General features: G+C 36.0%; 1 protein-coding gene across 3 annotated transcripts; it reads right to left on the bottom strand.

Moving 5' to 3' along the window:
• Window positions 1–1,088: 1,088 nt before the first annotated feature.
• LOC120347012 (uncharacterized) lies at window positions 1,089–24,984 on the bottom strand. 3 transcript variants are annotated; one of them, XM_078117724.1, is made up of 15 exons: window positions 24,828–24,984; window positions 23,466–23,579; window positions 22,663–22,815; window positions 21,410–21,520; window positions 21,163–21,312; window positions 16,272–16,382; window positions 16,017–16,184; window positions 11,377–11,496; window positions 8,982–9,143; window positions 7,565–7,690; window positions 6,979–7,137; window positions 5,410–5,709; window positions 4,599–4,799; window positions 3,936–4,117; window positions 1,089–1,797 (listed from the first exon to the last, which is right to left on the bottom strand). In XM_078117724.1, exons 1-14 carry the CDS (start codon window positions 24,943–24,945, stop codon window positions 3,939–3,941), a joined length of 2,172 nt encoding a protein of 723 aa, XP_077973850.1. In that variant the 5' UTR covers window positions 24,946–24,984; the 3' UTR covers window positions 1,089–1,797; window positions 3,936–3,938. The 3 variants fall into 3 exon arrangements, with proteins under 3 accessions (XP_077973850.1, XP_077973852.1, XP_077973851.1); XM_078117726.1 differs by lacking the exons at window positions 8,982–9,143; window positions 11,377–11,496; XM_078117725.1 differs by lacking the exons at window positions 16,017–16,184; window positions 16,272–16,382.
• Window positions 24,985–27,427: the final 2,443 nt, after the last annotated feature.

Below are 27,427 nucleotides of genomic sequence, written 5' to 3'. Positions count from 1 at the left end.
TATTTTTGAGATAAAACCATTCGAAAAATCCATAAATCTGCCGTAAAATCTCAAGAGTAGAATTTATTTCAGCACAATACAAATTGATTGAATATACGTTGGATTAATTATATTATATACATTCTCACAACCTGGTTTCAGTCGCGTTTCAAACCTTGTATAATGTTAACACAAAAATTAAGGTAATGGATAATCAGGCAAACCCCGCCCTCAATTAGTGACGATATGTTTCTAAACGCGGACCAAACATAATGTGGAAATTTTGCGATTTTCACTGCCTAGATAAGCGTTTTTTAAACTGTCGCGGGCTTCAATAAAACATATTTTGTTCACGGTTTTATTTTCAGTTTTTCAAATTGCCGCTTTTCAATCAAAAAATTCACGTTCTCTTTAGAAACTCGCCGCCGATGATCGTATTCACCGGATTCACAATTCTGTGCGAGTACAAAAATAAGATAATTGTCATCGTTATCGCGGAACAAATTTGTGGGAAATTTGCCTTTTAGAGAAAATAACACAAACGTAAAGGCGTTTACGGCCTAAATAACACGTCCGCTGATAAAGCAATCGCGCGCAAGTTTCTATCGAGAATGTTTTCACTCAACGGAAACGTCTTGAAAGCGGCGTCGAAAATGTGTGACGTCACACAAATATCCGATATTCTTATGAACGCTAATTCCGATATTCGAATAACGAGATATTCGAATACTTTATTCGAATTGGCCATCCCTGGGCCGCCACACATAAAGTGACAATTTTAGTACATAGGTGGATCAAGTGTCGCACTTTTTCATAAAGCGTTTTAGCTTTTCTCCCAGATCAACCGGAAACGCTTTTTGATATAGCAATATACAACCTGTCTTATATAGACTCATACGACATAGGACAGTGGGTAAGGTACAAATGCTCACTTTCCACATGGGGTATTCTATGTTCTTGCCCAGACTTGGCCAACAGAGAAGCAGAAACGCCTTCATTAATTTAAGTATAGAATTGGTTGAAGTATAGTACCACGCCTATGAAAACTTGATTCTGTTACGTCTGACGATGGGAACGTCGAATCTCGCCCAAACAGCTAATAGCAAAACTTCACCAATCAATGTGTTTATTGAAATATTCTTTCTACAATAAAAGAACAATAGATAAGCCTGCGATGTGTAATCAGGAACAGAAGATATTGAACAAAAATACACAAAACCAACTCTTCTGATAAAAAATACAAGCATTTATTAAAATATTACGTACTCGTAAGATATATGAAGTACTAAATCTATCACCAATATATATTACAATGTTGACCCTTTACTAAATATACATTCATAAGACAGGAAATGTTTAACGATTTTTGGCATCAGACCGCACACGAGTGAATTATTGCGAGAAGTGTTAGGGGTTTACGGTTAGCCCAAACTTCTTTGTAAATGGCTTAAAACTACAAAAGGATAAAAAGAAACGGCGCGATTCCACATTTTTTGAATTCATCTCGCACGAGTAATTTATTGATCTCGATTTGCTCTTTAGCTCCATCTCAAAGAAAAGAACACAATCAGAAGTTTTTAAAAACACACACTGAAGTCTTAGGGTCTTATGGGTAGTCGTCTGAGTGATTTGGCCCGGAGTTGCATATTCCAAATTTAAACTGAATTTCCCAGGAAAAAATGAACATATCTCAGTTGCCGGGTTTAGGTTTTATTGTGTTTTTAAATAAACCGCAGAGTTATTAGCTCAAAAGAGTTTTTTGTTGTCGTTTGAAAGTGTTTTCCAGTCATAGCGTCCAGCGTGAGTGTTTTCCAGCCAGGGATGGCCAATTCGAATAAAGTATTCGAATGTATTCGAATATCTCGTCATTCGAATATCGGAATTCACGTTCATAAGAATATCGGATATTTGTGTGACGTCACACATTTTCGACGCCGCTTTCAAGACGTTTCCGTTGAATGAAAACATTCTCGATAGAAACTTACGCGTGATTGTTTTCATCACTCATCAGCGTTACGTGTTATTTAGGCCCGTAAACGCCTTTACGATTGTGTTATTTACTCTAAAACGAAAATTTTCCACAAATTTGTTCCACGATAACGATAACATTTATTTTATTTTTGTACGCGCACGGAATTGTGAATCTGGTAAATACGTTCATCGGCGGCGAGTTTCTAAAGACAACGCAACTTTTTGATTGAAAAGCGGCAATTTAGAATACTGAAAATAAAACCGTAAACAATATAAGTTTTATTGAGGCCCGCGAAAATTTAAAAAACTCTTTTCTAGGCAGTGAAAATCGCAAAATTTCGTGTGCCTCTGGGCGCTCTGGCACACATGTTTGGTCGGCGTTTAGAAACATATCGTCACTAATTGAGGGCGGGATTTGCCTGATTATCCATTACTTTAAATTGCCGTCGAATATTTCCATGTTAACACGATACAAGGTTTGAAACGCGACTTTTTCCCGGGTTGTGAGGATGTATATAATATAATTAATCTAAAGCATATTCAATCAATTTTATTGTGATGAAATAAATTGTACTCTGAGATATTACAGCATATTTATGGATTTCTCGAACAGTTTTATGTAAAAATAATCAGAGTGGCAGCATTTCGATCGAGCGGAGTCACTGTTAACAAGTACATCTAAATATTTGCCGAATTCGCAAAATACGGATCAAAACAATATTTAATCGGACAGTTTACCTCACGTTTTTATTTTTATGACCGCGGATTGCAATGGTATATAAGAGTGGTGAGGATTTTATTTTGTTGACGCAACCGCAGGTTAAATTGAAGACAATTAAATTAATAAAGCAAGACATTTTAAATATGCCCGTGTCGGTCACGAATTCATCACTTTGCACAACAGAAAAATATATATTCGTTGTTATATTATTTGTTGTTAAAAGTCGGTGGCATAATCGCGGCGATGAATATGTATTTTTAATTTACTGCTAAACTTTATATGTATATTCATTGTATGAAATGAATTATACTCTACACTTAACAGGATTTTATATAATTATTTGAGATTTTTCTAACGGCGATAACGAGTTGGCAAGATTGCAAAAATACGTATTAAAATTAAATACATCAGGCAGTTTATCTCGTAATTTTAGGTCACAGATCGCCGTGGACCAAATAGTAATGTTTTTTTTTTTGGCGTAAGAAGAAGCAACCGCGAGTTACGTTGGACATATTAAATTAATATATAAAGATATTTTAGAATCTCGTAGTTGTCATGGATGGAATATTTTACGTAACAGAATGATCATTATACGCTGAAAAGACGGCGGTGGGTGTTACAGGCGGCAATGGGAATTTCCGATTTCGAAAATCCTGGCTGCGCGCTGGCAGTGGTGGTCAGTTATTCTCTACTAATTTATTTCTAATTCCAAACACAACATTATGTTACACATAATAACAATATACTGGTAGGTAGTAAAATACCTCAGGCCTAAATATTAAAATTTTTAAAGGCATAATTTTCGATTGTTGTTGCCTGTATTGCCAATAAATTTTATTACTCTCAGAAAATATACACAATTATCTGAATACAAGTAGTATTTTTGTCAATAGACTTGACTATTATCGTAATATCATGGTACCAATGATAGAAAGCGTCAGACAACTCCTTGGCTATTATTCATATTGTCATTTGTACAAAGTGAATAATGTTAATAAACTGACTGTGTCACAAGTTGCTATTATTTTTTATTGATAGCTATAAACTATCAATTACTTTGTGTACATATACTGTTGGTTTGTGGCTTCATTCTGATATTTCTATTGAAGCTTATTTCCTAATTTACTGGGTTTTAATCAACTAAAACAAAAATGTTTTATTTTCGATTTTAGAATGTATTCGGAATTCCAGATTCGAAAACATTATTTTAGAATGTATTCGGAATAGTTTAGTATTCGGAAATGGCCATCCCTGTTTCCAGCCATTCTTATCCCACGACTTGGTGACAACCTGCCGTGACATCTATTCCCTGGTCGGTGTATCTTGCCGTGCACCCATTACAAGCGCGAACTGTACAAGTTGCAGACGGATAATTCGGGCACTTAGTATGGCGACATATATCTGGACATCTAAGAATCGGAATCTCTCCAGGACCACATGCTGCACCTAAAATAAATCAAAAGATAAATTAGGAAATATACTATTTGAAAACAACTAACATCACAGCTTCACACGTCATGAATAATGTTATCATATTCATAAACGTTTAATAAACAAGCATTGCCAATGCTACTTATTAATTGATCATCTTCAGAGTTCAGAAATTACGTGGAGCCGCTTATGCGCGGGTAACCTCATGTTTACTACTATTCTAAAGTTCTTTATTTTCATCATTTTGTAAGTTGCTCTCCCACGAAAAATGTGAAACACTAGCGATGCTATTGACCAGCGCGTGCGTAGTTGTAATTTCACTCTTCAAATCGATTACAACCGAAACGAAGGATGCTTAGAAGTTTCTAATTTTCAAATTTCGTTTCCCGAAGCCGAGGGTTGGCCTCTAAGCTAATCGTTCATGATTCTCAGATTATGATTTCCATTGTCCAGCTTATGGTTTTCTATTTACTTGTAAAATCTTGTTTAGTTTTACCTGAGTTTACGGGCTGTCTTCTCTGGCATGTAACTTGTTTTCCTGTATAAATATCAATCCAATATGCCTGGCATCTTCCGCACTGAGTTACACGACATCTAGCGTTCGGATGACCCGGGCACACTAATGGTCTTCCATTTATGTCGAAACATTTTTCTTTAGAGCAAGGGCTGTATATCTGATAACCCGGATCGCATTTGCCTGTAACACAAAAAAATGTGATAAGTGCATGATTGTTTCGGCTTGTTTAAACGTTGAATTCTGTAGTTTAAAATGTTGCTCCATCTGCTAATTGCGACTCTATTTCGGGGTCTCAGGTCACGTAAGGGAAATTATAGGAACTGATTTAGCAAGGACTATTGCCCTACTAACTATTGATGCCAGAAAAGGCGGATGCTTAGAGTATTAAAAATATATTTGTTTGTTGGTTTGTGGACGACAGCATATCGTCTGTCGTTGCATGACGAGTATCAACAGCAGCACCGCGACTACCCCATCCCCAGCGTCTTTGTCAGACACTACGAGACCATGTCTTCAATTATCAGCTTCCAACTTACGATCGCAGTACAATACGATAAATAAATAGTGAACAATGACCAATTTATATACTAAACAACCAACGCATGAAAATGTTCTAATCACGCGTGCAACTGAGATAAATTAAAACTGGATAGTTGTGGTGAAATGCCTCGAGGCTCCAAATTAACTGATTTGACTTCGTTGCATATTAATGGCATTTTTAATTACCAATCGCCGATTAATATCCTAAATTTCCAATCAACAGTACATTCCTAAAATCAAGTATACTTACAATATTGCGTGATGCGTTCTCCAGTGTGTTGATCACGGATAGTGGCGCCGCAACCTCCTATACTTGGTTCACAAATTGCACCGAGGTTCTTTGAACAAACACATCGGTTTGGTGGGCAACCAACTGGTACCACTGGTAGTATTGGAGACACTGGATAAATCGGGGATACCGGATAAATTGGAACTACTGGTACAATGGGAACTGCTGGTGATACAGAAATTATAGGAGGTCGCTGTCGGCGTGTGGACAAAAGCAGCGCAATTAATGCAAGGTTTGGCTTCCTTCCTGGTGGTTTTGGATCTGAAACAAAAACATATTTTTATAAGTTTGATATTTTATTTCGAAAAATCAAGCCAACTACCAACAGTCTCTTAGATAGATAGATACCGTAGTTTATTTCGAAAACTCCATAACAAACATAAATTAAAAATAGAGAATTCTGGAGGGCAAGCAAAACCTATAAAAAAGTTTATAACATGAGAAGTATCTCATGTGCCTGCCCACCAGCACGCACACAAAAACACAAGCCCAATTAAATGAGGCTTGGGCCAAACTTAACAAACAAAATGCACGATAGTATTAAACTTTCGGGCTGTCGTACTTTTAACAATTACGTTGATGATGCCCAATACGTACAATGTCATGCAAAAATAATGTCGGGAGTGGAATGTAATAAATTCGCGACGATAGTCATACTTATGAAGCCATGAAAGCTTTAAGAAAAACTAAGCCATGAAAAACTACACTGATTGCTAGATTGGGCATTGCGGAAAAGGTGATAAGTGGTTTAATATACAAACAAACGCAAAACCATGGCGGCAAATTCGGTGTGCGGACATTCATAAAAGTAATTATCAGGAAAAACACCTAATCGCACGTGAGCAGGTCTGTAGCCTAATTGATACATTGACGTGGAAAACATTGTTAAACAGTACCGGTTTCCGGTATACACACAGAGAAAACAAAACAAAGATATGCCATTAAATGAATGTTTAAAAACGTTGCGCATTGGTATGGTCATAGTAATTTACACTACAAACTATTTACACATATATATATAGTTGAATACTCATTTAGTTTACAAGCGGAATTTCTAGAAATAGCAGTATCTGCTGACAGTCCTCAATTCTATATCATACTCTTCTTCACAAAATAAAATATCTGAATCAATCCCTGATGTGATTCTGTTATGATGTCCGTATGTTGCCTTTATGCTGCCATGTAATTTCATATTTCGGTCTTTACTTGTTGATATTCATTCAGTGCTAGTTCATTGTTGTCAATTCAGTCTTTCTGCACCGTTCAAAAATGCGACCGCACCCGACGACTGCCAAACGCGAACTTTAAATCCAATCTTTTATCCTTAAACTTCTTTTATTCCGGTGGATGGGCCTTGATCATGTTGAAAAAAACTCTTGAACATAGATAGCTCAGTTCCTCATAACCCAACCAAATTCCCAATTTTTCAGCCTTTTTGTAAAGTGATGTTTAATATTGTTTCATACAACTAACTCGAGTGGAGAAATATCGCTAAATTAACTGAAGTCGATCATGCCTTGAACTGCTTACCTGAAAGATCCACACAAGCCGTTCCACAACCTGTTGAACAGCATACTTCCTCGTCTTCACAATCGTCAGCTTTCGTACAGGTCGGGGTGGTTTCAAACTCATCACAAGTATCTCCAGGAACGTCGGGAAATGGACATTCCGCGTCAAAACCGGCAAATGCTGGATGGTTAATAAAAACTTATTAGTCTTTTGGACGCCTAGTTCACTAATGAATTCAAATCTGTACGGAGAGTACGGAGAGATACCGAATAATAGCGAAATGGGCCGAACTAATTTTAAATAAGACATCAGGTGTTTATTTTTATCATTTATAATTTCGAACAAAATTATACTTTTTGAATTATATATTTTTTATTCAGATAATCGAAATTACTGTGTTTTTCATGGAAAATCGGTTTTAAAATAAAATGAGGAAAATTTGTTATCTATTGCTAACCATTCTGCTGTTAATTTTTTCCTAATAATAAATAATTCTGGGTTACGAATTACGATACATTAATTATGCAGCTGTGGTCAGTCTGGTTTGGAAAAAATGCAAAAATATTATGAAAAATGATTTTTTATTCGATAAAGTATGAAAACTTACGCGTGGCGCACATAGTTCCGCTGTATCCGAAAGGACATTTACAGATGAAACCTGCAATAGAATCGTCGTCCATGCAGATTTTGTTCTGATCGGTGCATGTTTTACGATCAACGGGGTCGTTACAGCCTGCATAATAACAATATTTCATCACATTTAGCACTAACTTTTTAGTATCAAGATGAAATGGGGAAGCTGTCTTAAACTTAATCTTACACTACGAAAAGTTAACTCATAAATGGGCGATATATTCTGCTTATAGACAGCTCTCACTCTGCTTCAAGCATACTGGTATATTGGAGTACTGTGCAGCATCAGTCATTCTAATTGGTCGATTAAATCTCAAGACAACGAAAGCCAAAAAGTATTGCAATTATGAACAAGATAACGTCGGCATGACCGAATAAAAAGTAAGAGAACTGCGCAGAGAATTTATTCAACCAATGAACAAAACCAACGGTTAATCGGACACTAGTCTCATGTAACGTATAATGCAGCAGTATAAGCTTTGAGTGTGTGAGTTCCACAAAAATATAGTTTAATAAAATTAAATCGCGATTACGCTGGCGAATCAAGTTTTCTGATGGTTATAAATGTATTGGAAAATGTCATTGGTTTGGAATTGATATTCCTGAGCAATAATTGTATATGTTTTCCTCAAAACGTTTTTTTTTAAAGTTTTGTCCGTTTGAATTAAAGCTCTCGGTTTGCAATGACGAAGCATATACCAAATTTTGTTCTTGTTTTAAATATTTAGAAGAATGTCACAATGTTTAGACTTGACGTTCCCGAGCATTCATTTATCGTACACGTTCCTGACACAAATCACGGCCCGCTGCTTAAAGCAAATAGAAAAAGCTTCGGTCGTGTTTATTTATATTGGTAGTCGTTTTAAACAATTTCGTGTTAAGTGATTTTCACTTTCATGAGATTATCGGGTACTACTTGTTACCGGATATTTATGGTAATGCTTGGAGTTGTAAAATTAATTCAGATAAAATCAAATCTCAGACATCGTTAGTTGATACGAAACTGAACTAAATGTTAATTGTGAAAAATGAATGTGGAATTGCAGATATTTGGTGTGTTTGTGATTAAACAAATTAGAATACAACGAAACCCTGAACTAGCAGTAACTCACTGTACGCTCATACTAAACTTGAGATATTAAAGGAAAGAAATCTATAGCCTAAACCGGTGAATTGTGTGTATTAAAAATCAAACTTATCAAATAGGGTATCCCAATATGCCCTCTACAGCACAGGCCAAAACTATTGGGGCCTTATCCATATTGGTTTACGTAATCTCTAAGGTTATTTACTGCATGAATTTTTTTTCTTCGGTTTTAAAATCATAACACAAGCAAATACTCCCGGTTATAGTAGTGACCGACAAAAGCATTAGTATCTATAGCACTGACCTATTGGAATACAGTGGGTTGAACATCCATTTGCTCCTATGCAACATATTTCTCCATCCGGACATGTGTTATCTTCAGAACATTGGAAGTCTATTTGGGAAGCAACACAAACATCAATCAGATCATCGGGAAAAGGACATCTGTCGTCGATGCTAACTTGTCCTGTTGAACAATATATATTTGTTTCACTTATTCTCACATCACTAGACAAGATCAGGGGCCCCATTCGCCAAACTTCGTAAAAAGCCACGTTTACGAGCACATAACCTTGTCTCTCAAAAACGCAGTTACGAAATCTCGTTAGGTGCGATTCACGAAACATCTCGTAAAAACTTTACGCACTGTCACGCAAGTTCTCTCGAAATCTAACGCATGGTCGTCGTTGAACAAAAACCACAGTATGATCACTCAACCGTATCACTCACTGTTGCTCACTGTCACCCCGTTCACTCACTGTCGCCCGGCACGGATGAGCCTATTTTGCAATGATCTCTGTTTACTTTTTGCAGCCTGTGATTTAAAGTATGGGGAATATAGCAGTAATCTATGGATGAATGAAATCAATTCTGAGATACATATTGTTAAACTACTTCTGTAACAGACAATAAAATAGATGAATATGTAATCCCATATTTGATGTTTGTACGCTGTTAGTTGGTTAGTTCTCGCGAATATTAACGATACTTCGAAAATACCATTTTTGCCTTTTACGAGAAAGTGGGTGCTTACTAACACGTTAAACCAGGGGTCACCAAACTACGACCCGCGGCGTCATTTTATCCGGCCCTCAGTAACACGCAAAAATGGCTAATTTTTTTCCAAAGACGATATTTCAGAGCATCGTCTTCCTTGTTTATTTCGTAACAATGGCCAATCATCAAGATGCTAAAAAGCGACGTAATAATTGGCCTTTTCGCATCCGCTCGGATACTTTTGTCACCCTAAAGGATTTTCAGTTGTGGTTGTAAACAATACTTCGTTTTTGCGATTTTGAATGCTAGTCGTTAGTTTTTGTTTGTGTTTCGGAAATTTAATTAGGAATCAAATAAGTCAATCATCATTTGCCTTCTTAGGAGTTGTAGTTTTAATAGTAGTAATGAGAAATTAGTCTAGAAATAGCTGTGACACAATAGGCTACAATTCTCAACCGATACGCAACATTTTCTGCGAGAGATGCACTTGTACACTCGGTGCGCGTGCTTTCGACGAAATTGTTTACGTTTCTTGTGATAAAATGAACGTCGAATGTGCATTTTGCGTCAAAAGTACTGTGATCCCTCGCGTACTGCTCCAATTTCACAAGTCACACTAACTTTTGTATTGCTCAAATGCGGATATATATTCATGTAGGTATGTTACAAAAAAATTAAAGTCCATCCGATTTAAATGAAAACTGCGCCAGTGGATAGATCTAAGTGAAAATAAGAAAACAATACCAAGTTTATAAAAAACGGTCAAGAAATAACAAAGATATCGGAATTTTACTTTACTATTTTTGTATTACTTTTTTCGATAAGAACTGTAATAAATATGGAAAATGACACATATAAATCGTTAATTCCGGTGTGCGCCACATCTATGGAATACTGAGACTATTTCAGGATTTTATTCTGGCAACGGTCATTGACACCGCCGAAAGATCGTCACAAATAAACGCCAGAGTTGATAGTTTGACAGTGGTTCATTGTGGGTAATAATTAACGATGATTGTACAAACTTCATAAAACTTGGTATGTTGCAAGTTAGGAAAGAAATATACACGTCCATATAAATTTTTCCATAGACAATATCATTAATTTGGACTACGTAGTAACGTAGCCTATAACTGGAGCGTGATTTTTAAAAGCTCCGAATGTTGGAAAATTTATGCGCTAATGAAAAAATCCAGATATTTTATCTAAATTATGTCAAAATTTCATGGAATTCCAAGCTACAGCAGTCAGTCCGTACTCGTTTTTATGGGCGGTTTTCTAACACGGCGTAACGGTACTTAGCAGACGTGATGCGTACGTACATTTTTGGCGCGAAAAAGCAGATTTTGTAACACTCCTAGCAACGTTTTGATAACAGCTCAACTCAGAATAGTTGTCTAGATATAGAAATCTTGTTTATTTGTTTCCTCGATCTATATTCTGCGATATAGATAGAATTTAATATTAAAGTCTTCAAAAATGTAGAATATATATTGTTGAATGGATTTCTCAACTTTTTATTATTGATTTATTGTATTGCACTGACAAAAATATTCATACGGCCCGCTTCAACACAGTTTGAGTCATACCCGGCCCGCGGTCAAAAAAGTTTGGTGATCCCTGCGTTGAACTATAAAGAAGTTTGGCGAATGGCGCCCCAGCTCGACATTCTGAGAAATGCAAACAAAATATAGAATACTCACGTTCCGTACAATCCTCTCCTCCAAATCCAAGTGGGCAACCACAAATACTGGGCGGCGCTGAGTCGCCTTGAGCGCACATATTATTTGCCGGGCAATCAGCGGATGTTGTGCAGGTTTTTTCTGAATATCAATAAAATGGAGTGAAAGATCACAACATCAATAAAACAACGTAATAAGTGGCCTATTATTGAGCTTAAATATTAATACACCTAAGGCTGTCCAAAATCGCATAATTTTTTGATTCGAATATTATTGCACAATCCTAAATCTGTCTCTATTGTACCAAAAATACTCCCTTTGCGAAATTGTAATAAAGTATATGAAGTTAGATCCAAAATACTGCTGTTATTTTGCATAACTATGTTTCCAGAGTTATAAATGGAGTATGGAAATCACATGCCTCCCTAAAAACTGAGTGTTGAAAGTTGAAAATTGCAGAGACACTCAATACCTTATTTACTCAATTCTAATAGATTCAGTTTAAATAGGGCATATGTAGCCTGTATGTACTCTTTTATTCCTATTATCATTAGTCTTAATTCTTGATTTTTTTTTTGTGTAATTTTAAGCAAAATGATAAATAACCATTAATATAAATACAACTGTTGCCCAAAAATTTCAAACTTGTAACTACTTTGAAGATGACATTATTATTTGATGAACTTATTGTCACTGTACACAGCCATCGAAATGCGAGGGTGCAATTATTTGTCTTGTTAATAGATGGTAAATCCTGGGTATTGTCATCACCACAATGTGTGCTTCATCTATGAGTGAGCAGTACCATGTTGCTATGATTACTGACTTGACATGCTCAAATTGATTCTATTTATAGAACTGTCGTTTTCTGTGGATACTAAATTGCCTTTTCCCCTTTGTGTACTCTCTCAAAAGCGATTTTGCCGATAATAACTTGTCAGTTATGACCATGCATGATATGGCTATTCACATGCCATGGGCATTAGGAGAGACACCTTTTTATCGCAAAATGAAGGCGAGAGAAATATCGGGAAACTTTAGGTGCCTCCGCTTGCCCGATAAAAAAAAGCTGTGCAAAACAAAGGATAGGATATTTCCGCTTTATGTAGCTAATTTTAGCGATTCGCAAATTAGCCGAAAAACGATTCGAATAATTTGCAATTCGATTTCGAATATCCGGTTCGCTTTGACAGCCCTAAATACAACCAAATACCCCAATAACATCACATGAATAAATTGTATGATGACAAACAAAACTACTGGAATTTAGCATTATAAAATCACTGATGAATCAAATCGTTAAATTTTACCAGGCCCAACTGGGTGAACCATTATTGTGATTTTGCGATAATTGTTTTATACCTTTGCAAAACAATATGAAGGCGAGCGCGCACTGAGACAATTGGGTGGGTTGATGTAAAAATGTTCGAATTTCTCCACAGTTTACACAATAGTATCGCTTGGCACTGAGAAATTGCCACATTTACTCGAGGTGTTTATAATTAGTAGCTCCGTAATGCCAATTTTACCAGTTTTAAATTAAATTAAAACTACGCTAAATTAACTACACTCTGAATTAAACTGCGCTATCCCGTAATAACATTCCTGAATTTTGAAGTTCGCTTCACACTTTTTACAGGCATTTACCCCAGCATTGAATATTTTACAAAACTTTGAATTTTCTTTTCAAATATTGGTTGATTTTTTTTAAGATAAAATATATATGAAAGCTAAAATTATAGTCTGCACTTCCAAATCGAACTTTATAAATGTGACATTAGAATTGACAATTTTAAACCTGTACGCCCAGTGCGAAATCACACGCTATCATGCGATCATCAGTGATCAGGCGATAATAAAATGAGTGAATCCGCAACTCAAATTTCTTTTGTGCTCGTGATGGACCTTTTTATACATTCTTAACTCACTATCGGGGACGCACTCGATTTCCTTCCGGCTAATCAGTGTTCGATCAAGTGTGTTCAATAAATTTTTTTATTGTACTAAAATAAATTGTATTCTCTGGGATTTTAGCGCAGATCTTGGGATATGTCCACGAACTGTCGTGATATTTTATAGTAGTAGTATTTTGTCTTCGATGCCACCGCGAGTTACATCAACACTATTAAAATAACATAGCAGAGAATTTTAAATGCTAGTATGTATTAAACATTTTGCGTAGTAGCGAATGTTTCAGAAGCTATTGTATAGAAATTTCCGATTTTACAACCTCCTCTTTGAAAATCTCGGCTGCGCACCTGGTTTCAAGAAAATAGGCAAATTTTAAAAATTACAAATGAAAGAACTGCTGTTTGCGCTCGATTCCTGATCAAAGTTCGAAGCTATGTTCACCAGAGTATGTCAATAAAATTCAGATGTTCAAAAGTCAAAAATATATATTTTTCGCAAACCGATTATTTTTGAAGTTTTGTTTTTTTGAATTAAAGCTCTCGGTTTGCAATGGCTAATCATACACCAAATTTTGTTCTTGTTATTTAGAAGAATGTCACAATGTTTGGACTTGACATTCCTAAGCAATTAATAGCTTGAACACCTAAAGTACCGTGCACGTACCCGACACTCTCCACGGCCCGCTGTTATTTATTTGAGAAAATAGTGCAATGCTTCGGTCGTGTTTAATTATATTCATTATAACATTTCGTGTCAAAGTTTTCCTCTTTAATCGGATTATCGTGTGAGTACTGCTTACTACCGGACATTTATTGTAATTCTTGGGGTGTTTATAACAGACATCGTTAGTTGTTACGAAACCGAGCTGATTATTAACCTATGGCAAAAAATAATTTTGGCATGGCATTGTCGATATTTAACCTGTGTTTTTGATTTTTGCAAATTTTTTTGCCTTCAAAGATCGTTTTGATAGAGATCTTTAAATTTTATAAGTTCCGATTAGGGGTTTGCAAAATCGAATATTTTTTTCGAATCGAATAATTCGAATATTTTTAACGAATAGTCGAATAACGAATATTTTTTATACACAACAGGAGGTCCAGAACGTCGGTCGATAATCCCCTTGGAAATTAATAAAGAGATTGAAAAATCGGCTACAAAGCGTTTTTTAACTTGTTAATTTCATCATAATCACTGATTGTTTTTGTCACCGTGGCCGTTTTTGCGACGATATATAATCTATATTACCGTCCTTTCTGTTTTTTACAAGTATTAATTCTTTCGAGTCGGCGGACATCGAAGTTTATATTTCGGGTTTACCCGTGTGTTCACGTCGGCAACAGATGTTGAAACCACCATTTTTATCATTTGCGTTGACTTTCATATTACTTATCAACGTTTGTAAATTTACCATCACAATATTAAGCGAACGATAATATTATTATCGATACCGGGATGCAGATATTTATTAACACAATACCGTAACTAACTTTGCTATGCTTTTCTATGGTGTCTATGTTACTTTACAGATAAACCTCGCAAAGCTGCGATTGCGTCAATCCCGAATGTTGATTTTAAATAGTGACTAAATAATTCGTCAATAAAGGCATTTCTGCGTTGCCATTTGACGAGATGACGTTAATAAACAGCGCTTCTTGAACAATAATTTACATATGAAAAAATTGCGCTTTTGTACTTTCATGCCTAATAGATGGTCAGGCGCTAATTATAACTAACTCTTTCAAGTTCCGACGTTTTCTTTCCACAAACCCCGCAATCATTATAGCTAATATCGTTACCGAGTAATTCACAATTTTATTTAAGGAATTTTGATAATGTCACGCCCTATTTATTAGTGCAAAAAATGCTTAAAATATAACGATTGTAATAATTTCCGATGATACAACAATACGTGAACGAGACAGCGCGCGTGGTTACATCGAAATTCACAATTGATTTTACGTTATACTTCTATTCGCGATTTCTACACTTCACCCGCCATGCATGCCCGAGTAAAATGTTTACATTTTCGAAACATTACTTTGTCAAGAATGAAAGGGATCACTAAAGAATTAATTTATATTACATTAAGAGAACTATGTCCTGCCATTGTATGTGTATGTATGGTTTCATGCGAAAGTTATTTCAACTTTCAATTTTCGTTAAACAAATTTATGTTTGGTTCATGCATGAAACGGCTAATCACCAATCATACGGAGTTTAAAATCTGGGATATTTATTTTAAATTTGACGTTTCTAAATTTAGGAAACGGGGTCGGTACCTTTTTTAGCAAAATAGGGAATTGAAATGAACGCTTGAAACGAAAAGAAAACAAATAACACCACGACGCAAAAACGATTTTTCAAATTTGTCGCCTTTGTCTGTTAGCGAGCGTTGTAGGTGAATTCTCGCGCAATTCACAATCGGTTCAGAGACGTACTGTGTTCTAGTGGAGCGGCGCAGATCAAGTGGTACCCGATATTCGAATAGTAAAATGCCATTCGAATAATTTAATATTCGATTCGCTATTCGTTATTCGAATATTTTGCCCAGCCCTAGTTCCGATTACATGAGGAAATAAAATCTTATGCAATTACTTTGAACAAAGCCTTGAACGAGTTGTACTTATCATGTAGACATATATATTTGCAATCATGGTAATTGGTCATCTATTGGTTTTAAAATCATAACACAAGCAAATACTCCTGTATAGTAGTGACCAACAAAAGCATTATTATCTAGGACTGACCTAATGTCAAACAACGGGTTGAACATCCATCAGGTCCTGGGCAACATATTTCTCCATCCGGACATTTGTCAATACCATCATTAGAACATTGTACGTCTAATTGGGAAAAGTCGCAAACGTCAGATATATCATCGGGATAAGGGCATCTCTCGTCGACGCCATCTTGTCCTGTTGAACAATATAATTGTGTCTCACATCACTAAGCTAGATAAGGTCGAAACTCTGAGAAATGAAAATAAAACATCAAATACTCACGTTCTAAACAATCCTCTCCTCCAAATCCAACTGGGCAATTACAAATATTTGGCCCTGATGGGGGTTGAACGCACATTTCATTTCCCGGACATTCCGCGGCAGATGTGCAGGCTAAAAATAGTAATGAAAAACTAAGTGACAGGTCACAACATCAATACAGCAACGTAATATGTGGCTTGAGCTATTATTGTGCATCACTGTTAATACAACCAAATACTCCAATAACGTCGCAGGAATAATTGGATGGTGACAAACAAATTGCAATATTAAAAATGTGGTTACTTGACAAGGGAAGAACGCCTGGACCATCCATAAAATCTATATTTTTAAAGATTTTTCTCAATCAGAAATGGACAAAATTAACGTTCAATGAAAGGCTATTCAGATAATTATCTTCTAATTAACCTTTTTTCGTCTGATTCCCCAAGGTCATTTTACATGAGTCACTTTCGAATGTTTTTTTTTTTATCAACTATTAGGTCCTAAACATTCACACACGGCTTTTTACAAGCGTATGCTAGAGCTCTATCTGGCTTTACAACTGTAAAAACCACCCCTCTAATCAAAAAAATATTTATGCGACCAAACGCCAAAAAATTTGTAAAAAATGACCCTGAACTTGAGAGTAAGTGTGCCTAGTAGAGGGTTAAGAATTAATTGTAGCTGATTAGTTTTCATTCCAACGTTTTCTACTGCTATTTTACAACAAAAACTCCATCGCAACTATTATTATATACTAAATAGTTACTTTGAAATTGACATTTGTATTACAAATTTAGCAACTCAGTTGGCAGTTTTGATGACGTCACACCCTAATTATTACTGCACCAAGGCTCCCTGATGCAATATATGTTACTTATTTCAACAATAAAACGCGTAGGGAGACGTAAACAAGCCAATGTGCGTCGTTTCAGTGGGATTATCGATGAATTTTACGTTCTATTATTGTTTACCATTTTACCACCATTTACCAAGCCTGGCCGGGTGTAAATTTTTTTTTATATCATTATATGAACAAGCAAGCATGATGCTAGACCCATAAAAAGTCCATTAGAAGTAGTATATATTGTCATTTCTTATCTAAATACAAGTGGTTTCCACCACCCTCACAAAGGTCTGACAAGCCATTTTCAAATCGATGCTATTCATAGAACTCGCACTTTGCGTTATGCCTGAAACCGTTTTTCACTTCTCTCATTACGGCACTAAAAAAGGTACAGAGGCCTAAATGGGCGTTCCGGCCTTAAACAATAGTGTCAGTCAGTATCAGTTTATACGGTTGATGAGAGTATATAGCAATACAAAATCAAACCCCAAACATCGAGAGCTTTTACTAGAATTGGCCAGTCATTATTCCACTGTAAAAAATTATCGTGGTATTGCAGACGAATTAATATTCTATTCCCAGTTGGATGAGGTAATGGATTTTCAATTATTCCATAGTACCGTGTAGTACATAGAACTTGTTACATTTTCTCGAGGCGTTTATAATCAATACCTCTCAACACGGTTTCCGCGATGTCTCCAACACTACCGATTTCAACCAATTAAACTTGCGCTACCCCGTAATAACATTTTGATTTTCAAAAGTAGCTTTCAACTGTATACCGTCATTTACCCTGGCACTTGATATTTTATCTTTTGTACCAAGCCCCCGACACTAATGAAATAATACAAAAGAGATCGATGCCCAAATATATGGATACGAAGTAGTACGGGTATGCAATCTGTCACAACGGACTACCGTTATCGACACGGCTATCGCGAAAGCGGGGCCAAAACGTACCGTGGAACTTCACGACTAACACAAACGCCAAAAGGTGCGCGATTCTTGATGACGTCATCGCACACGGAAAAAGAATCCCAAAGAGCCCACAAAAATCTTTGAAATAAATAAAAGTAATAGCGAAAAATACAATCTTTAATCAGTGAAAAAGCCAAAGCAATTGGTCGAGTAATTAAAGAGAAGTGATTTCTTTCACAATGATAGGAAGAACAGTTCTAACGACAACAACATAATAACAAAATTATCCATAGATCCACTTAGTGTCCAATAAAGTTTGAATGAGCCACAAAATTAGTGTCATACCAAAATCATCATATCAAACATCTGCGAGTTTTAAGATTAATTACGGTTCACCGTAAAAAGCATATTCAGAAAATTTAAATTGAGGTTGTGTCAACTCATGACCAAACAAAAAAAGAAATACAGTCTGAAATACCACGGCAATATGCGGACACAAAATACCTGGGGAACTGCCTGATCATATATAGTTTTGATTCTTGTGTTTGCTCCGCTCATTCGCAGTGCTGCCACTTGATATTATTTTTAATATATCACCGTTGGAAAAATCCCAAGATCAGCGATAAAATATTGATACTAATTAGCTTATATATCATCATATTCCGAGAAAATATTCTGTTTCGGCCCGATGGTAATTCAAGAATGGGCACTTCGCACAATTAGCTGTGTTTCAAATTACGTGACTGTGCCGTAGTTTTCAAAGGCAACTAAACATGTATTCCGTAGCAATAACACACGAAATTTTGGCGATTCACGGTGTCTAAAATAGCGTTTTTTTTTATCTGGCGTGGGGCTCCTGAAACAAAATGTGTTTTTCAATTAATTTTTTACTCCACCGTTTTTCACCTTAGTATTTAGTCCTTTATTTGCAGTCGGAAATTGAGTTGCGGATTCACTCCTTTTTATCATCTTTAACGTCTCCTCTCCGATAAATAACTACGTCACACTAATGAAAACAATCGGCGAATTTAACAAAATTAGTCCCGTGAAATTCACACGCGCTATCAGCGACATTTTTGGTCTTTCGAAAATTTCGAACCGCCGCCGACAGTTGATGTTAATAGAGTCACATAAACAAGTTCCGCTCGCTTTAATTGTAGGACTTTTTCAGATAAAGAAAAAGGACCCCGAATTTTGAGGCTCGAGTCCGAGTAAGCAAGCACGCCATACTGGTCGAATGAATAAGAGATTGAAGGGGAATTGTACGGAACTCATATTCGGCGCCTCATGTGGGGTTTTGTCAATACTCTCGCGCACGGCCTTTACCCAAACGAACTTTTGATTGCGATCGTTTTCATGCTCTATAGCAGGGGTCACCAAACTTTTTTGACCGCGGGCCGGGTATGACTCAAACTGTGTTGAAACGGGCCGGACAAATATTTTTGTCAATGCAATACAATAAACTCACAAAAATTGGGAAATCCATTCAATTTATTCAACAATATATATTCTACATTTCTGAAGACTTGGATATTAAATTCTATATATATCGCAGAATATAGATCGAGAACATCCTAGGAAAACAAATATACAAGATTTCTATATATATATATAGACGACATTCCTGAGTTTAGCTGTTATCTAAACGTTGCACGACTACGGACTGCCTGCTGTAGCATGGAATTCCATGAAATTTCGACATAATTTAGACAAAATAAACAACTATTATCTAGTATTTGATTTTTATTCATTACCGCATAAATTTCCCAACATTCGGAGCTTTCAAAATTACGCTAAGGTTATACGTGGTGCAAATTAATGATATTGTCTATGGACACCAATAAAATTAATGTGGACGTGTGTATATCTTTTCTAACTTGATACATGATACTTACCAATTTTTATGGAGTTTGTACAATCAGAACATCGTTAAATTTTACCAAAATGAACCACTGTCAAACATCATGCACAACTCCAGCGTTTATTTGCGACGAACTTTCGGCGGTGTCAAGACCGTTGCCAGAATAAAATCCTGAAATAGTCTCAATATTCCATAGATGTGACGCAGATTGAACGATTAGTGATTGATATGTGTTTTTTTTTCATATTCATTACAGTTCTTATCAAAAAAGCTTTTTATAAACTGGATATTGTTTTCTTATTTTCACTCCGATCTATCCACTGGCGCAGTTTTCATTCAAATCGAATGAACTTTATTTTTTTTTTGGTAACACACCTACATGAATATCCGCATTTAAGCAGTACAAAAATTAGTGTGACTTGTGAAATTGGAGCAGTACGCGAGAGATTACAGTACTGTTAGCGCAAAATGCACACTCGACGTTCATTTTAGCACGAAGACGTAAACAGTTTCGGCGAGTGCATCTTTCGCAGAAAACGTTGCCGCCACCCGATAGAAAATTTTAGCCTATTTTGTCACAGCTATTTCTTAGACTAATTTTTCATTACTACTATTAAAACTGCAACTCCTAAAGAGGCAAATGATTATTGACTTATTTGATTCATACCTAAATTTCTCAAACACAACCAAAAACGAACGAATAGCATTCAGAATCGCAAAAACGAAGTATTTTTTACAACCACGACTGAAAATCTGTCAGGGTGACGAAAGTGTCTGAGCGGATGCGAAAAGGCCCATTATTACGTCATTTTTTTTGCATCTTGCTGATAGGCCAATGTTACGAAATAAACAAGAAAGACGATGCTCGAGAAAATTTTTCTCGGAAAACTATTTGGCCACTTTTGTGTGTTATTGCGGGCCGGATAAAATGAGGACGCGGGCCGGATCCGGCCCGCGGGCCGTAGTTTGGTGACCCCTGCTCTATAGTCTATGACTATGCTATGCAATAGTCATAATCAGTGTGAATTTTTTTCTGTCGCGTACCATGTTCATGGTTTCAGTCAAAAGTTGAGTTATTGAATAAACAAAATATATAGTCTTACCCGTTGAATTTGGTGTATTAATGGGGTGAAAACAATTCAAATAACAATTGGGATCATATCTATATTGGTTCAGAAGCGGTTACTTACTACGTAAAAGGACTTTGTATTGGTTTTAAAATCATAACACAAGCAAATACCTCTGTATAGCAATGACCGACAAAAGCAATATTACCTAGCACTGACCTGGAATACAACGGGTTGAACATCCATCTGGTCCTGGGCAACATATTTCTCCATCCGGACATGCGTTATTTTCAGAACATTGTGCGTCTAATTGGGAAAGGACGCAAAGATCAGATGTATCATCCGGAAAAGGGCATCTGTCGTCGAATCCTGTTGAACAATATAACTGTGTCTCACCTATTCTCACATCACTACACTAGATCAGGTCGAAATTCTAAGAAATGCAAACAAAACATCGAATACTTACGATCCATACAATCCTCTCCTCCAAGTCCAACTGGGCATCGACAAAAATTGGGCGCTGTTGAGGGCTGAAAGCACATTTTATTTCCCGGGCATTCCGCAGATGATGTACAGGCTAATAATTAATAATAAAAAAACGACGGTTAAAAGTGTATAAGATAATGATTTTTTTTTCAATTATTCCATAGTACCTACTGTGTGGTACATAGAACTTGTTACATTTGCTCAAGGCGTTTATAATTAATACCTCATAACACGTTTTCGTGATAACTTCGACTACCGATTTCAACCAATTAAACTTGCGCTACCCCGTAATAAAATTTCTATATTTGAAAAGTAGCTTTCAACTTTATACTTTTATTTACCCTGGCAAGAAATATTTTTGATCTGTTTCCCCCGCCACTAATGCAAAAATGTTAGGTTTGAGAAAAACACCCCGTCACGTTTTAAAATAACAAATTAGTGATTATCCAGTAGGGGTTAAGGTTTAAAATGATTTGAGAATCTGAATTTTCAACACAATCTGCATTCCTAACCCGGAACCTAACTGGATAATCACAAATATTCTCACTTTAGGCTTTGGTGGAGGCTACCTTTACCGGTACGACAGTCTTCACGAATATCGCGAAAGCAAAGACAAAACGTACCGTATACTTCACGACTAATACGAACGCCATAAAGTGGGCAATTTTGATGACATCGTCGCACACGAAAAGCGAACCCCACTGAGCCCACAAACATTTTTGAAATAAATAAAAGTAATAGCCTTTCAGAAAAGATAAACTTTCAACCATTGAAAATTGTAAAGCAATTGGTCCGGTAATTAAATAGAAAAGCGATTTATTTCATATGTATAGAAAAAAAATTCTAACGACAACAACATAATAACAAAACTATCCATAGATTAACTACGTGTCCAATAAAGTTTGAATGCGCCACAAAATTACTGTCATAACAAAATCATCAGATCAAACATCCGCCAATTTAATTTTGATTACAGTTCACCGTAAAAAGCATTTTCAGAAAATGTAATCATCTATCAGTCGATACATTTATCTAAGGCCTTCTTAGGTGTGAATATGTGACACACCCAATAAAAATAGACAACATATAATCATGAATAAATTTACCAGTGGATCGTAGGTCAACCGCGGACATTTTAAATGCTTGTATCATCATAGATTGCATGCATTATCTGCTGAAAAGGTCGTCTCTCATAACGAGCGACGAAAATGGATTCACAAAAGCAATTCTTACCGGGAGGATCTACACACTCTATGACACATCCTGTTGAACAGCATATAGTCCCATCGGTACAACCCCCAGAGCAGTAGTTCACATCTTTAGTAGAACAAGTATAGTCTGGTAGCGTTGGTAGTCGGCATCGTTCGTCGATGATATCAGTGTTAGCTGAAAGTCGTATATGGGATAAGAATTCATATTTTTTTCAATAGTAAATTTTTTTCGAGCTCGTACTATTATCAAAAATAGAAGTGCAATTTGACTAAAAAAAATCATTTAGCTATTATTCTACAAGACTATGGTAATATACTTTATATTTGTTTTGGAAAACATGTACGATCCCATATTTCGATTGTTTTTTTAATATAATTGACGTCCTGGCATAATTGATTTGATATAAAATTGTTTACAATGTGTTGAGTGAGAGGTGATAGTCCCGTCACGATAATCATTATACGATAATCATATATCTGTATCATCGAGTCGTTATTGAATGCAGAGCTTAACACTAAATAGAAAAATCAAAACATATTTATTTCGGTACCAAGATGGCGGACACCGGAATGTAGTACGTGTACCAGATTAGGGTTACGCCATAATTTCAGGTACGAATACTTCGGGAGTCAAGTGGTCAGTCCTCGAACTTGCAATAAAACTAAAAAGAGGGAAATTGAAATAAAATTATGGCCTAACCTGGTACATATACTACGTTCCGAGCGCCCTTATTTCAATATACCGTGAGTGAGTATTTAATGTTATATAACCCATGTCTATGCATAGATAGAGTATCTGATATCATATTATTCATTTCCACTTACGTTCTGTGCAGTCGTCTCCTGTAAATCCAGCTGGACACCAGCATTGGTTATTATCTGTTTCAAAGCACACTTCATTCGGTTCTGTGCAATCATCATTATCAGTGCAAGTATCTCCTAAACAAAATACGGTCGTTTCATTCTGCCATACAATACGGTAATTGTCTTGAGGATGGCCAGTTGGTACATTTCTCTTGGTGTGATTAGATGAGAGAGAATTACTGGACTTCCCGGCCATAGTTGTACTTGTAGTATAGTATCGCAAAGGATGCTTCGCTACATGTGAGTGACAATGCACTGCGCCACCGTTTTGTAATGTCTTGAAGCTTAAGAAATCCGATTCGGTTTAAAATTCAAGTTACTTCAAGTACGCACCTAATTCATATATACACATTAGGATAAATCAGGGCATTATTCAGTCATATCTGCGAGAATCAGCAAAATCTGACTGCCCACTGCACGATAGCCGAAACTTTGGGCCCCAAAGACTCACATTGGCTCGCCTCGCATTGCGTATATTATCGAAGTAAAATGGCGTTAAAATACAATGGGGAAAGTAGGCGTGAAAGAAATGAACACAGCGATAAATTCGAACAAAAAATGATGTCTTGTCTGTGAATGTATAATTCAAATAATTCTACAGGAGTTAACGGAAATGGCCAAAAAACTCTACCAGAAGTCAAACGGAATGAACAAATCGGAATATGTCCTAAAACGGCAAATTTTGATTCATAATCTAGTAATAGGCAAACAATTTGTACCAATAAGATATTTTGAGTATAAACAATTTCAACATTTTTTCAAATAGATAACAAAAATATGAACAACATGTTACCAGAGAGGGAATAAAATACTTACATTAGTAAAAAAGCAACGATATAAATTAAACTATAATTACGAGAAAACATATAAAATCAATAACAACTTGGTGTAATCTTTACGAGAATCCGAACAAAATTCTTGCAACAAAAAAGTAAATAAACTACATATTTTTAAGATATTATTATGGCCGTACTTGGGGCTCAGAAAAGAATATATTTTTGTTCACCCATGTATATACTTTTAGCCATCGTTTGTTGATAGCGCGAAACCTCACTATAAGATTGTATTAAATTTAGTTCACTTGATATTTTGATACAAATTTCTTAGTCCAACCTATACTGATACTGTGGTTCGGTTTCAATAGTTTACCATGTTACTTTTGAAATTGACTGGGTTGAAAAAAGCGCCTATCCAACGGGAATCCTACAGAAAACTTTGTTCACAAACCGTAATCCCTGTATAATACTGTTAGACCGGTAAAACCACTTTCTAATAGAATAGGGATGCTAACTAAGGAAGAAGCTTGTTAATATACCCACCCACCTGAACCATCCAATAACTCATTCGATAATTGTGCATTGATAACAACAGCAAACGAGAATAAGATTGCAATGCAGAAATATTTATCCATCTTGGCAGAATTTGTCCAAGCTGCACTCATCTCACTGACATTAGGAAAAGCTTGAGCGCCAATTTAAATCGAATTAGGGCGATTAAACTTGCCCTCGGGGCAATGCGTTGAAAAAATTGTTTTTTTTTTCAATTTCACAATTATTGGCATTGCCAAAACATTCGATTAGTTTGAGCAGGGTTTGTGGGTACGGAGAAATTATTGTAAAAATTGTTTCTACCCGGGATGATACAACTAACCACATTAGGAAACGCTGAAATTCAGAAATTAATTTTTGAATTAATTAATTAAGAACAAAACCAAAAAATAATATCTGACAAATAATAGTCATCTAAAATTCATCGCGCACAGGAAAATAAAGTGGCATAAACGAACAACATTAGGCATAATGCAAAAGATTTTTCGTAATTTTTTTCGAATATCTTCGTGTATTTCGGGAAGTGTAACAAAGTTCAGATCATTATTTTTTAAATTTCCCTAATTTAAGTAAGATAATTTTTTTTGAAATATTTTCAACGACTTAAAGAGAGATTTATGTGGACAAGCGCACATTGTTTTATCATAGTTGCAAACGTGTTTTTCTGCCTTTTCTGTTTTGATTTTATGACGTCGGCCTATTGCTCGGATTCACCGAATCCCAATAATACCGGGTTCGCCCATCCCTACCAATTTGTTCCACACATTCAGGGAACTCGTGTGATATTTATGTCATTTTTGCCGAATCCTCGATTGATCAACTTGTGCCAGGTTACAAAAAGACAAACACTCGTTTCTGTACCGCGGATCACCGTTAGAAAACGCTGAGATCCAGAGAATAATTTAGAAATGATTTGATGTAAGTACAAGTAGTACAAATAACGCTTGACAAACATGTAATTCTATCGCACACGCAAAAAGGGTGGCATAAGCCATAAACGAACATGTATCGAGCATAATGGAAAAAAGTGGTCACCAGAGATTAGATCTGGATATTTCGTGATTTGGTTTAAAAACTTCTTGTTTGTTGGGCATCTCATTCAAGTTCAGTTTGTTTGCGAGTATTTCCGTGATTTTGTAGGGAATATTAGTTAATTAGACCATATTGTTAACAGTTTAGGAAAAAGGTAAAACTGGTCAACCCACGATTTCCTGACGTCAAGTATTTACTTGGTCCTTCATAATAATCGCGTCAGTTCAAAAACAAATTATCTTGCCCTCGAGCAAAACCGGTCTGTGAAAGACAGTTTTAGCCTATAATGCGAATCACGTCCATGATGCTGTATGTGCGGTACCGGTACTAATACCACCAAAGTGACTATAAACCAAGTGAGGACATGCATTGGTAACGTTACAAGCGCTTGTGCGACGTCATGCCCGCCATTTTGTGTTCAGAGTTCTATCGCTGTATGATCCTAACTAAGTGATTTAAACCTGCGATCGTTAAACAGTTGGATGAAAAAAAAAGGATGCTCAATAATTCGGACCAAACTTTTGCAGCGGCAAAACGAATGAAGATTTTACCAAAAAATTTATTTTTCGCAAATGTTTCTCAGATAACTCGGCTCGGCGGTATAGTCAGCAGATACGAAGTTAGGGTTAAAGTCATCCAACTTCACTCGATAAATCAACACCCAATAATACCAAAAATATTAAACAAAGAGATACACATTCTATTATAAAAATTCCTGATGTTCGTATCGTTACTTGCACAGAACCTATTTTAACAAACTGGCAGAACTACAATACAAATTACACTACAGAAAACTGCAACTAATAGTACGGTGCATGTCATGATATTAAAATATGCGTATCGCAAATTTTCAACAAGGTGTAAATTGCCAAAATATATTAAAAAATATATATATAATGCATGCTCGGTATGCAGGATAACGGCATATATCAAGGTTACAAGAACATCTAATGATCTGGAGTGTATAACATAATATATTATCTATTTTACTTGAGCTTCTTTTTGAGTTAATATTTAACGTCGTATTGAGAAAACGTTTCAAAATTTCAATAGCGACATTGTGACAAGATGGGAAATTATATGTCAAGCAGTCAACTTTATCTGTCAGAATAGAAACTGGCGAACATATATTATGAAAGGCAATAATATTAGCGCGAAATATAAGATTGCTTTATCAATTTTCGAATTTTTATCATGTGTGTAAGACTGAAATAGAGTTAGTAACAATTGTGGGCATCTTCGGGGTTGACACTTTCCATTGAAACAAACAAACAATTTGAACCCCGCGTCTTTATAGGGTTCCGCCGGAAACATCAAGGCTAATTTTTCACTGTTGGATATCAATGAAATTACAATTAAGTTTTATCAACTAGAACGTGGAAGACATGATGGCGTCGCTAGATCACCTAGTAAATATTTTACATTTTCCGACGCAAAAGAATCGAAATATCCTGCCAGTAAGTTGTTAAGAGCTGTAACACCGCTGGCGGCGACTGGTCTGTAAATTTTGTACATCATAATGTACAACTTGTACGCTTCGGTGAAGTTCATTAGGGCGCACAA

Source organism: Styela clava, chromosome 11 (genome assembly GCF_964204865.1).
Source record: "Styela clava chromosome 11, kaStyClav1.hap1.2, whole genome shotgun sequence".
Classification (NCBI taxonomy): Eukaryota; Metazoa; Chordata; class Ascidiacea; order Stolidobranchia; family Styelidae; genus Styela; species Styela clava.
Note: the sequence above shows the minus strand (reverse complement) of the source record. Positions and strands in the feature narration are given on the sequence as shown.